Raw genomic sequence first — 14,379 nt, forward strand, 5'->3', positions numbered from 1 at the left:
TCTAAATAACTACACGAAGGGATTGTTACAGATAGAAGGACATGCCTACGTCTGTAACAAGAGGGCTTATTTGTGGTTAGCGAAAGATTTTGTTGGGGTATGTTACATAGCCAGAATAATGCCGGCTGTGATGGTATATGCCCCGTCTACTCTGCATAAAGAAATACACAGCAGAAATAAACGAGCAGTAAACCCAAAAATTCCTACGTATCAACCTACAGGATGGGAAACGTTTATAGATCTGATGGGGGCCCTGGTTCCTCCAGCGGGCAACTTTATGAACAGTCAAGAAATCCAAAAGCTAAGCAGGGCCCTTGAGTTCGTAATCGAAGAACCCGCAGACCTAATGGAAAACATCACTTATGAAATCAAAGCAATTCGGCTAGTGGCTCTCCAGAATAGGTATGTCTTAGACATACTCACTGCAGAAAGGGGCGGGGTCTGTTTCATGGTGGGGTCCCAATGTTGTGTTTACATACCAGAAGAAAGTACAGGAATCTTAGATGGAATAAACAAACTACATAAAATAGCGGATAGTATCCACCAGGAGGAAGGGTCAGGAGATAGCTGGTGGATGAAGCTCCTAAAAGAAATCGGGTGGCAGCTCCTTACGCCCATACTGGTTCTAGCGGCAATAGTTGTAGGAATTTGTCTCTGCATCCAATGCTTCCCGGTATGTGTGTCGTGCTGTGTTTCCATGTGTTCTTCCAGCATAACGCGCCTAAATCCAATGGATAAAAGCCATGTACAACAGGAATTTTTTGACATGGGAGGCCTGGAGAAGATTATGGTACATACATTATGTAATGATGTTGCTTTCCTGCCATCTGCTTATGCTAGGACTGTTTAGATTGATGCTCAAGTGTGAGCAAAGGGTGGATTGAAGGTACGCATGCATATGTAACGTTGTGCTCACACTTGGAGTTTGTACTAATCACCATATGCGTTAAATGAACGTACCTTTTGCTAAAAGAAGAGGCCTTCTCTTTATACGGCGGCGTTTAAGACCTGCTGACCTGGCAAGAACTTGTTTTTAACAGAAGAATTGTGTTTGTTCACTGTATGTCGAAGCATGCTGAGCCTGCTAAAACTATCTGCAGATTACGGGTGGGGGGAAGGAATGAGTAAGCATGGCCTCGAGCACAGAGATACGGGCACAAAGGGGCACAAAAGAATGTGAAGACCGGGATAACAGGAAACCACGATAGACCACGATAGCAAATGTGCAATGGTTGTTCGTTAAACTCCAACTGGATACTTCAGATAAGCTCCAACTGGAGATCCGCCCTGGGGTGGACGTGTTCTATGTGCAAGGCAATGTAAACAGGAAAGTATAAAAGAGCACGATGTGTAGAGGAAGGCGCGGCACTTCGACGACTTGCTTAGCGAGACGTTTGAACTTGCAGCCCATTCGCGAATGCTTGTGCATTAATAAAGTAATGTTTACTTGGCTCTTTTCTGTCCGAGTTATTGCAGGGTCCCTCATTGTACTGGTTATGGTGACGCGAGAAATCGCACCCACAGTCAATTGGTCGGGGTATCTGTCCAGGAAGTGCATGAAACAGGATATTTGGCCTAAAATCTTATTAAATGGTTCTGGTGAAAAATGGCATGAGGGTGGGAATCCCAAAATGACAGGGGCCTTGAAGGAAGCGACATCCTTAACAGACGTAGGCTGGGAGGGAGTGGTATCTTTATGTTGCATTGCCCCAGAGAGAGTCTATGGGGTTAGAAAACTCTGTCTGGGTGTCCTTAGGGGTCAAGGGCATCGAGACTGTTTTTTCGGCGACCTCGCTTTAAGTAGTGAAGCACTGACGAGTTTCTTAATTATAGCTTGTACTTTCAGCGTTTTCTGTGGGGGGACACCAAAATGCCTTTAGCTGCGCGAACGTAGGGCATTTTTATATGCGGCGTTAGGCAAGATTGTATGCAGTACCCTTTGGGTGCACTAAAACAACCCTGACCTCCTGGCAATAGGTTTGGTACAAGTCTGTACTACACAGGTTGGTAGCGTGTTAAGCAGCCAGGATTATCGCAAGAGCGGTCAATGTGAGCAGTAGGGGAGTTACACAGAGATTCACAGTGACAAGTATTCTTCAGAAGGGGCAATATAATAGTAACACACAAATACACTCCAAAATACACACTTAGTTTCTCTAAATCAGTAAGTAGCCATTTGGGATGGCACACAGACACTTCCTACACACTCAGGTGACTTAAATAGCTAGCATACTGTGGACATTAATATATCACTGGTACATTTAGAGCAATACTTAGGAGTATGTCAAAGAAAAAGGTTATTCGAATAAAACAAAAGTTTCACATTTATTCAGAAGCAGGCAAGTATTTTTGGTAACCCCCTATTCAAAGCAAGTTAACCCTTTCCTGGAAGGAAGGCACAACACAGAGGGAAGAAGAGTCATTCAGGGAGCCAGGTCAGTCCAAAGTCAATTGGGCAAAAGTCTAGGTGAGCTGAAGAAAGTCTTGCAAGTGGGTAAATGTCTTGCTGAATGTTTTAGAAGTCTTTGTAGAAAAGAAGAAATCAAAGTATGGTACAAGCTGATTAGGCTTGTCAGGTAAAGAAGCTGTTAGCAACTCCACAGAAGCAACCAAGACAAATCTCCACTGAGAACAAGTGAGGTTACACAACAAGAGGTAAGTTCTTAGACTTTACAGTACCTTTGGTTAGAAGAAAAACGGTTCCAGCTGGCTTCTGTCCTGTGCAGCTCTGCAGATTCTGTGTTCCTGGGCCTCAGTCGTGGGGACAAGAGGGAGGACATCTGGAGGACTCCTACACTGCAAGGGGACGTCCTATGACAGAAAAGGACCAACTTCTATTCAGTGGCACTTCGCGGTTTCAGATCCCTCTGTCTAAGCAAATAGCACCACCAGACTCGACAGACTCTTGGATGTTGAGATGGGCTTTCCTTGCATCTAGGGTCCAGCACTCTGTTGAGGTGGCTCAGGCTCGGCCAGTCCTGCTTCCTGGGAGTCCGGAAGATCTTCCTGGAGCTCTTGGCCAACTTAAAAGCAACGCACACAATCTGGTGCTCCTCTTCCTGGCTCTTCGGTTCCAGCAGCAACTGCAGTGGAAATACAACCAGCTTCGGGAGGATGTCCAGGTGGCTTACATTGGAGTTGATTGATCCCACCAACACAAGGGGAGAAGTCGTCCTTGCAGGGCTTCTCTAGTTGAGACGAATTCAGAGCTTTAGCACAGCAGTAGGGCTTCCCAGAGCAAACCAAAAGGTCCAGGAGTTGCAGCAGGCGTCTCTTCCAAGTTCTTCTTCGGATTCCTTCGTCCAGTGGTCGACTCTCCCTTCCAAGCCAAAAGCCTCGCCATTTATGCAGTTTTCTCCCATTCATTCCAGCCTAGCTGCCAGTCAAACAGCAGGGTGGCTGTCCTTGCCGGACAACCAGCCGGCCAATCACCTAGGAGTGCATTCCTGTCTCGTAGGAGACTAAGCACAGGGAGTTTCGGGCACCTCCCTCGCTTCCTGCCCCCGCCAGACACCCTGTAGCCAGAGGCGGGCTTCACGACAAAGAAAACGAACAAAGGGACAAAACCTGGTTTGGCACGCAGAGTAAATCTTAAGGACCTTTCCACAAAGAAATGGCGAAAAAAGAAGACTGTTCCATGTTGACAAAAATGGCACCCATGGGTGCGTCACTGCAGCTGCGAACGCAGCCTGCGGTAAAAGCACACCACGGTAGTTAAAAGTAAACCACAGCCACCAGCCATTCATCGAGGAAAGGGAAACATTAAAATGTTACACGAGAAACTAGACAAAGGGGATACTAAGTAACCCCTCCAGCACCCTATGTTAAGATAATGTGTGCTGGGTCTAGAAAGTTACAAATGTAAGTAAAGTCAATTTCACTTCACTGCTCTTGGAAACAGTAGTTTATCCAAGAGACTGTATTTAAACCTGGGAGAAATCTGGAAGACTGAAGGTTCTGTGTGACACAATGACAAACTCCATAGGCATCATCATTTACAGACTCCACAACAAAAAGAAACAGTGTTCAAATCATAACAGAAATACATTAGAGAGTGGGGAAAAAAAGGGTCTCACTCTCTCCAGGTTAAAAATACAAGTCCTCAAAATCCAGCAAAGTTGTTGGGGTCTCTAAGTTAGAGAGGAATTCGCTCATTTCTGAGAATTCTCCCTAACATGCAGTGTCCGAACCGACCTTCGCTTTCTGTTTTTGGGAACTGCCATGAAGCAAAAGTGTGCGCAATGGCCCAGAGGACAGTGAGTAACGTGAGGCTTTATCCCCGGTCACCGCATGGGCGCCTCAATGGTGTCGCCGAAAGTCGGCTATGGGGTATGTCCTTAGTGTGTTTGCATTTGTGTGTGCCCTGACCGCCGGGTGGCTTCTTCATCGAAGGACTGCCGGCCTGCTTCTCTGAGTCAGGGGCCCGCATTTGGGGTTCCGACGTACCCAGTTAAGCCCTCTGCTTCATGACCCCAAGACTGCCCTCGCTGGAGTCTTCATCACGTCAATGGAGACCTCGGCCTGCATGGCGTGAGCGGCCCAACGCTTCTTCCCCTGATCCTTTAGGGTTTTAGGCTGGAAAAGCTGACGGGATTTACAATGCTTTTCGGCGTGATATCCCGGGATACAGTGATTGCACACAGAGTGCGTGTCCTTCCACAGAAATCTACGGTGGCAGGAGGGGCAACATTTAAATGGGGCTTTGTCCATTATATTTTAAAAGTGCAGATGGGTGAAAATAGAAGAAAGGGGATGATGGTACAAACATTCTCTAAAAAAGGTCAGTATAAAGAACCTCCCAATCTTTCCGTACTGGGCCGTAGCCCAAAGATGTCCATAAAGGCTGCGTCTGGTCGGTGACCGCTCATCGACGACGATGTGGGTGTTTATCAGGAGCCATGAGTGGTTGCAGTCGTGCAGCGACGCGAACAACAAAAGGAAAGGAAGAAAGTCTACACATACAACTTTAGTTAATTAAAGGCATCAGCCTGGAAGAGAACTCTGCACGTGCGTCCGACATCGATGGTGGAAAATGTTTTAAAAACAATCTGAGGGTCCTCGATGTGTGAAGGCCCATGGGTACAGTACACGCTGCACTAGGGATAGTATTACTAAACACGCTCTGTAGACGTCCGTTTGAGTTTTGAAAAACAAATATTGTAATACTCTGACTTCCACAAGACATCGGACTATGCAGAGCATGTGATCTAAGCAGATCCACAAGCTACAGAAATATATATATTTCAGTTTGTTTGTACTGTGATAGCCAAGGGTTGAATAGAATGTTGATCCAGAAGAAAACAACAACTCAATACCTTAATTAGGGTAACAAAGTCCTTTATTTTGCATATTTGCGAGCTTTCGTGGAATGTCTCCTCTTCCTCAGGCAGAGATGCAATGAAGCATTTGGAAAACATCACAGCATTAGAGCTTTCATAGCCCCTCCTGCAGATACCCTGTTATCTGTGCCTGTCTGTACCTGATTTGTAGTTTTGCTCAGAAAGGCATGTGGATGTTCAACTCCCCCACACATTGCAATCTTCAAGGCCTAAATGGTACACAGTGTTAAATAGGGCAAAGTGTAGAGCAGGGAAAAGAAATGAAAAAACAGCCCACCCTGTTAGTGTGCTTTCAGGAAGGCAGGAGGGGTTGGTAAGGTGTCAGTCATTGTATGTACAGTCCAGTTGAAGCTCCTTATGTCACTATTGGGACTGGCCTGACGTACAGAGTTATTAAACAATTATTACTAGGCCTTTTTTAGACTTCTTAACCGGTTTCCTTTCCCCTTCTTAAGCCATTTACAGTGTATGTTCCCATGACTGTGTTGCATTCTAAAGTGGTAGGTAACCTATTTTGGTGTTAGCAAACTGTGGTATGTTTTATAGTGATTTAACTTACTAGAAAAGTTAAAAGCAATGTTTCCTTGTGTTTGATAAATAGTATATTTTTCTACTCCACGGTGTGGACCTTAACAGACCACACAGGTGCGAGTGTTCAGACTTTGCCTTTGTTAACTTTACTTCACCCCAAGCCTACCTCCTCTTGAGTCTAGACCCAACTGCTCAGCCGTCCTAGTACTGAGTTTGGCCAAAGAGGTTGTCAAACTGGTTGCACCGTAAAGCTGGCGGCTTCTTAGAACCCCTCTTAACAGTCATTACATATTGCGTTTTGCATTATTACAGTTACAGCATAGTAAGGCCAGTTCACCTCAGTGTTGTAGCTGTGTCTCTTCTTTATGTATGTTAGCAAAGTATAGAACTTTAGCAGATGATTGAAGTAATCACATATGATTCAGTGCGAATTTCAAGAATCGACTCAAAATAAAAACCAAATAAACGTAACTAAATTTATTTATACTGAACTGTAACAATCTTTTTACTTACTACATTCCGTGTAGATTTCCTGAAAATCTCCAGCAGTCATTGAAAAGTTAGCGGTTGGAGGAAGGCTGTGTGGATTTACATCAGGAAAATATACTGGTCGAATTTGATCTGCAGACCTTCGATTGTTGCTGAACTGGTGTATCCAAGGATACAGTTTAAAATCATTGACTTGACAGCATCTGCAAATCGGAAACATGGATTCTTTTACACCACAGTAGTCTAAACTTCCTTTAGTAACACTACCAATTGGCACTTAAACAATTTGACTTTGCATTTTACGGGGAAGATGCCCACAAATGTATTCAGAGATATTCCAACTCGAATTGTTAAAAAAATGACAGCAGCACATCACTCCGAGTGATTCTTTTTAAATTAACCTGGAAAGGGAGGCTTGATAACCAGAGTAAACAGCCCATATTAAAACTTCCTATTGCACATTTTGTTCCTGTTTTCGTGTCCTTCAACTGCTGTGCTTTCAATTTTCCTGTATTCATATGAACGCGTTTACACCGCGCCAGAGATGTTGCCAATACGACTGCTAAAATATCTTCCATTGCTAAAATATGCAATATTGCATGTAATGCTGCCAGTTCTTAGTTTGGCATGCAACCCTTTTGTAGCCACAGGGGGAACACCTGGGTGGACTGCAAAGATAGACTAAAGATGCAGCACTTTGTTGAGACGTGCATGCATGACAGTAGGGCTCAGCTGCACCAGAATAAGGAGCAGATAAACACATCTTGCAGTGGAGCCTCTACCAGCTGGAAGCTGGCTGGATGAAGCAGCATGTGTGTGAGAGTGGGGCTTGAGCGAGTATGTATCAGCAGGGACAGTGTGTGGCTGGGTTGCAGACTAGTGTTGGCTAAGCAGGAAAGTAAGTCTCTCTAAGGGGAGCTAGGATTCGGATGGCACTGTAGTAGCCAAACTGCATCAGAATGTGGCGAGAGGTCCATAATAAGTATACTGCGCTGGACTGAGGTGAGCATCACCGATCGTCAGGGGATTTGCCGAACACAGAAATTGTCTCATACAAGGTCTTCATGTTGGCCTCGTCCAGTTCCTCTAATCTGTTGGAGAAAACACTTATCAACAGATCCTCTGTCCCTTACTCTATCATGCTATACTTAATACTCCAGGCATGCAGACCTTGTAAGGGGCATAAACTAAGTGGCTGACAATATCTACTTAAAATAGTTTAATCTTCTTGATTAATTTGGGTGCCACATTTCAAATCTATGCGGACAACGTTCAAATAATTTTCAGGCTCAAAAGGGATTGTTCTTTAAATATCTCGTGCATACACTTAGTATTCTCTCAGATCGAAAAAAGCATGCTAGACAATAGTCTGCGACGCCATCTAAACAAAACAAATTCTGGTAGTTTCCACCTCAGCTCACCATACAACTATATGCAAACACCCTTCCATGTGGGGAAATCATTTCAACTCAGAAGAAAATAAAAGCATTGGAGACGATACTGGACTCTCCTCTCTCCATAATTCAATTAAATCAAGTTATTATCTTATGCAACTATCTCATGCTATTGAGAGAAATTAAATTGCTCTTATAAACATAAAACTGCTCAGATTGCCCCCTCAATAACAGGAGCCAAAATGGACTACTTCAAAGGGCTATATAAAATATATATAGCAATTATAGATGATGCCAGTACCTCGACAAAGACCTCGATTAGCAGTAATGTAGACACCTCCATAAGGCTGAACTTTTTAGAATAAATTAGACTTTTACATCAAGCAGGCAAAAGCACTCAGGGAAGAAATCAAAACAGAAGCAAACCATCAGGACATTGTGGGCAAGCCAGAGGAAGAACAGACCAAGTCGGAGGGGAAAAAGGAAAACAAAGATCAATTGGGAGGCCATCAGATGCGCTCTGGGAACAGAAGATGTCACAGCAGACAACGCTATGCAACTGCTCAACCTCTCTAACAAGAGCACTAACGACGACATAAAATGAATTTCTAAAGAAATGACTCTTACTGTCTAACATTGAAATTTGACTACCCACAGTCTTGCATTGATCTACATTGTTTAAGACACAAAATAGGATTGGCCAAACATTATGAAAATACAGATTTGCCACTCAACATAAGAAGTACAAACCCTCTATTTTAACTATCAAGGAAATACAAACGTTATGTGCCCGTGACTCATTATCTAATGAAAAAACTAAGTGGGCACATAGAACGAAACACTGATGAATGGAGCAGGTCTGTCACTGATGGTATAGATAAGACCATGACAATGAACAGTAACCTAAAACGGAAATCCAAGGTCAGTCCCCTTCAACCAGAATAGTTCCAGCATTGATAATTTTGAAGATGTGGCAATAGGCGACCTAAAAAAGCTGGGTTCTAGACTCAGTGCCAAGACAAAGCAGAATTTGACACCAGTTCAATGGAAAGCAATGCAAGATCTTAGCATAGACAAATCAATTGTGATCAAGTCATCAGATGAAGGGGGCAATGTCGTGTTGAATGCACATGATTACAAGATGGAAGCCATGCGACAGCTCAGGGATGCCAACAATTATGAAAAACTGATCAGCAACCCGTATCCAAGATACAAGATTGAATATGAAATCAAAACCAAAATTGGTTTGATCTGGGCTTCCTTGAAAGGGATGAGAAGATGAATTTAATGAAAGATTTCCCAGTCAGACCCATCATAATTTAGTCCCCAAGATACATATATTAAATAAAAAGCCCCCGTGTAGACCAATAGTGGCTTCCACCGATTCCCTATTGGAAAATACTTAAAATGAATTGACAAGTTTTGTTTCCCCTTTGTAGAAACCTTACAATCCTATACAAGGGACACTACAGACTTCATAAAACAAATTGACAATGTCCCCTGGAACCAAGGCTCTCTATTGATCACTTTAGAAGTTGCCTCAATGTACATGATTCACACACCAACAGGGCATTGAGGCAGTCACTTGTCCACAAGGTCCCTAAGCTACAGAGACCACTCCAAAATTATCCTGGACATGCTAACGGTTTTGCCTCGCACACAATTCATTCATGTTTGATGGCCAGTTTTACAATCAACTTTGTGGAACAGCAATGGGCACCTCGGTAGCACCCACTTATGTTAACCTCTTTATGGGGGCATGGGAGGAAAAACTATTTGCCTCAGATGAAATGACTGTACATACCCACAAAGTAATACTATGGCACAGGTATAGATGACCTTTTTGTTCTATGGGATGGAACAGATGCAGACTGGATGCCATTTTTCAAACTTCTCAATATTATTGATGACAATCTCAAATTCACAGAACAACTTATAATTACTTGGACATTAAGATTACTATAATAAGTGGTACCATTACCACTGAATTATACCACAAGGAAACTAGTACTAACTCAGTACTGCATGCCACAAGTGTGCATCCGACTAGTATAAATAAACAGTATACCTTTTGAAGCAAAGAAGAAACCTGGGCGAAAAACGCTACTGTGGCCAGGTTTCTTTCTAGAGGATACACAAAAACAGTCATCAATCAGGCATATGACAAATGCTCCCAACAGACCAAAAGAACAAGTTACTTACCAATTGGTAACATTCTTTCAACTGGATGTTCCTCCAACATATTCCACATCTTTGACATGTAATGTCCACAGCTGTGTACTTCGGAAACTTTTTCGGCAGAGAGCGTCCTGCATTGCTGGCGTCGGGTTGATGTCCCTCGAAGGCCTCAGTCGAGGGCGACGTCACCGGATGTTGTAAATAGGACGCCCGGCGTCCTTAGCCTCAGTTTATGTTTTTTCCTCCATAACGTGCGACATACACATACCCAATGCTTGCTTGACTGCACATAGCCTTGCGGGAATGTAAGCTGCAATAGCATAGGAAATTCTCTAGAGGGGCAGGCTTGGAGGGCGATGTGGAACATCCAGTCAAAAGCATGTTACCAGTTGGTAAGTAACTTGTTCTTCGAATGGATTGTGTCCTCCTATTCCGCATCTTTGACAGACTCCCAAAGCAGTACCAGAAAATGGAGGAGGGAAAACAATTGAGTACCCAATCAGATGGCAGAATAAAGAACCGCCTTACCAAAGGCCATATCTTGACCATGGAGTGTATCCAGGGAGTAATGTTTAACAAAGGTGTGGATAGAAGCCCATGTGGCTGCATCACAAATATTCCTGATAGGAACTCCCCGCTGTAGGGCTGTGGAAGTAGCTACGCCCCTAGTGGAATGAGCTCGCAACCCTTCAGGAGGGTCCTTGCCCGCCAATCGGTAACATTTATTAATGGGGAGGATAATCCACCTGGACAAGGTCTGTTTGGTAACAGCCTGGCCCAATCAGTGTCCAGCATACCCCACAAAGAGTTGATCGTCCACTCTGACCATGGACATCCTAGAAATATAAAAGCTCAGAGCACTCCTAGGGTCCAACCTATGGAGTCGCTCCTCTTCCTTACCAGGATGAGGAGGAGGATAGAAAGAAGGAAGAACCTCTTTCTGGCTTTAATGAAATTCAGACACGATAAAAAGTAAGGACATACCCTCAGTACAACCCTATCCTTGTGGAACACAGTAAAGGGCGGCTTAGATGAAAGTGCCTGCAATTCACTCACTCTGCAGGCGGAAGTAACCGCAACCAAGAACAGTCTTGAAAGACCATAGTCTCAAAGGACAAGAGTGCAAAGGTTCTAATGGAGCACCCATCAGGAATTTCAAAACCAAATTCAGATCCCAAACCGGCACCTGGAATGGGGATAGCGGGAACACATTAGTGAGCCCTTTAAAACATTGGGAAATCAAAGGAATCTTAAAGTAAGAACATTCTTCAGACGAGCGCTTGAAGTTGGACAGCACCGCCAGGTAACCCTTAATGGTACCTACTTGAAGGCCCCTGTGTGCCAAAGAAAGCAAGAAAGACAGAACCATGGGAATGAAACACTGAAAAGGATCAACATTTCATCCGCTGCACCAGTCGCAAAACTTAAGCCAACGGTACAGGGATTTGGTTGCCGGCTGCCTGGCTGAAAGCTCCATCATGTCATCCAGGAGTTCCCATTCCTTATACCTCAACCTTTCAGAAACCAAGCGTGATGGTTGAGAGTCTTGACCTCTGGATGGAGAACCCCGACCCCCTCCACCCCCCCTCACCCTCGCCCTAGCGCAGATCCTCTTGGTAGGGAAGAAGGCATGGAGGGCAGATGGACATTTCTAGAAGGTCCAGGTACCACGCTCTCCTGGCCCAATCCGGAGCAATGAGGATCATGTGGGATCCGAACCTCCGTAACCTCCTTAAGCCTTGAGGAATGACGGGGACCGGAGGAAATGCGTACAGAAGTGGGAATGACCAATCCACTAAGAATGAGTCTCCTAAGGCTCCTCTCGGAGGAATTTCCTTTGAGCAGAATCTCTCGCACTTCCGGTTGCCACTGGTGGCGAAGAGATCCACTTGTGGGGTTCCCCAAAGGGCGAAGAGCTCCAGAAGGCCTTCCTGAGCCAACTCCCACTACTCGTGAGAGATCGTGCTCTGCCTGCTCAGAGTGTCTGCCGCCGCATTGTCCTCTCCAGTCAGATGAACTGCTGAGAGCGAAATTCCTTGCTGGATTGCCCAGAACCAGAGCTGCATTGCCTCTCTGCACAACATGAGTGACCCTACCCCCCTCCTTTTCTGTTGAGGTAATGCATGGCCACTGCCACTGTGTTGTCCGTCATGATCAGGACACTTCGCCTGCACAGACAGCAGCAAAGCCTTCAGGGCCAGCCTGATGGCCCTCAGCTCTAACAGGTTAATGTGGAGTTCGGACTCAGATGGAGACCAATGACCGCTGGCGGTCAAATCGGCGGCATGAGCTCCCCATCCTGTGAGGGAAGGGTCCGTCACAACAGTCACCTCTGGCCACGGTTGCCAAAACGGCTCCCCCTTTATCAAGCTCCTGGGAGACCGAGATCGGAAGCTGAAAGGGATCCGACATCTTGCCTGAGAATTGGGACCACTGCATCTTGAAGACCCATTGCAGGGATCTCATCCTCAGCCTGGCCTCTGGCACCTGAAAAATGCAGGATGCCATGAGACTGAGCAACCTTAAGAATTCGAAAGCCGGGAGACGCTGGGCATGTTGAAATTTGTCCACCATCTGCACAATGTGATGAGCCCTTAACTTGTGAGCCGAGCACTTCCAAGGACGTGTCCAACACAGCCCTGATGTACTTGAGCTGTTGGGAAGGTGCCAGATGCGACTTCTTCAAATTGAGGGAGAAGCCCAGCTTGTGGAGGGAGCGACAGGTGAGACTGCGATGATTCAGAGCTTGCTCGTGAGAACGTGCTCGAGTCAGCCAGTCATCCAGGCAGGGGTAGACGTGAATCCACCCCTCGCTCGAGATACGCTGCCACCACCACCTTGAGCTTGATGAAGACCTTTGGGGCGGAGGTCAGTCCGAATGGCAGGACCCGAAACTGAAAGTGCAACCTGCCAGCCGCAAACCTCGGGTACTTTGTGCTTTGAATGGATCGGCACATGAAAGTAAGCATCCTGTAGGTCCAGAGACACCAACCAATCCTGGAGACGAAGGGCCTGGAGGACTTGAGAAAGAGTGACCATTGAACTTGTCCTTCCTGAGAAGTTTGTTCAACCAACGCAAGTGCAAGATGGGTCTCAATCCCCCAGTCCTCCTTTGGAATCAAAAAATATGGGGAATACTATCCCTTGTTCCTCTCCGCTACAGGCACCAGATCTATAGCACCTTTCTCCAGCAGGGTCAGGATTTCCTGCACAAGGAGCAGATCTGGAAGCTTCGAAGAGAGATTCCCTGGTGGATTGTCATGAGGCCGCTTTAGGAAGGGAAGACCGTAGCCATGGGCTATGGTATTCAGAACACACACATCCGAAGTAATAGCTCGCCATTCTTCGAGATGCTGAGACAGTGGGTCCCCAACCGGCGAACCATGGAACATGGCCTCGTGACTGTTTTGGAGCGGCTACGGCAGCGCCTGAAGGCAAAGAGGCAGCTGCCTGAGCGACTTTGGCACCCCTATTTCCCCAACCACCACGGGCACTTTTTCATTGGCCCCTTTGACTGGCAGCTCCTCTCGTCCTACCAAAAGAGTAGTAACAAAAGGAACCTCCCCTCCGCTGTTGTCCTCTAGGACGAAAAGGCAGAGGTTGACGCATAGCTGCGCTCAAAGACTTGGCTGCAGCGTTTGAGGTCTGCAACCTCTCATGGCTCTCGTCAGCCCTGCTGCCAAACAAATGCGTGCCATCAAAGGGCATGTTCAAAAGACGGGCTTGCACATCCGGAGCAAAACCCAACTTCCGCAACCACGCAAATCTGCGTATAACGGTGCTCGCAGCCATGGACCGTCTAACACAGTCGGCCGTGTCCAAACCTGACTGAAGGGATTCACACATGGCATCCTTGCCATCTTGCACGAGAGCAAGGAACCAATCCCTTTCTTCCCCTTCAGGAATATGCTCAGCCGCAAGAGAAAAACAGAGTGTGTGAAAATCTTGATAAGGCACAAGTGGAGTTGGTGGATTTCAGCGCCATACTCCCTGCAGAAAACACCTTGCGTGCCCAACCGTCGAAGCGTTTGTCGTCCTTATCAGGAGGGATGGTAGGGTACACTGTCTGCCTCGAGGTGGCCGTAGCCGCCTGAACCACCAAACTCTCGGGAGTGGGATGAGAAGAAAGGTAGCTGGGGTCGCTACTGGAAGGGCGGTATTTTTTAGTTAACGATTTGTTAACTGCCGGAAGCGATTCCGGTGTCTGCCAAGCAGCCACCACCCTTTTTTGCAATATCAAATGAAAAGTAAACACCTAGTCAGAGGACAGACCTTGATCCAAAATATCAGTTAAATCATCCTGAATAAAACCTTCAGGAGGACTGGACCAACCAAGATACTCAGTGACCGTAGCCATCAGTCTCCTGTAGGACGACTCAGCATGAGCCCCAGGCTCAGGCCTGCCAAACGCCACCTCAGGAGAAGTGTCCAAGCCACTGGCATAAAGA

The 14,379-nt window shown here is 46.0% G+C and overlaps 1 protein-coding gene across 1 annotated transcript in view; it reads right to left on the reverse strand.

The window, feature by feature from the left end:
- Positions 1 to 14,379, reverse strand: part of CARNMT1 (carnosine N-methyltransferase 1) — a 486,389-nt gene that overhangs the window by 246,177 nt on the left and 225,833 nt on the right. Inside the window, exon 5 of the mRNA XM_069625830.1 lies at positions 6,384 to 6,562. Coding sequence (XP_069481931.1) covers positions 6,384 to 6,562 — 179 coding nt within the window. The remainder of the gene's footprint in view (positions 1 to 6,383; positions 6,563 to 14,379) is intronic.

This window comes from Ambystoma mexicanum, chromosome 6p (assembly GCF_040938575.1).
Source record: "Ambystoma mexicanum isolate Mex_15411 chromosome 6p, UKY_AmexF1_1, whole genome shotgun sequence".
Lineage (NCBI taxonomy): Eukaryota > Metazoa > Chordata > Amphibia > Caudata > Ambystomatidae > Ambystoma > Ambystoma mexicanum.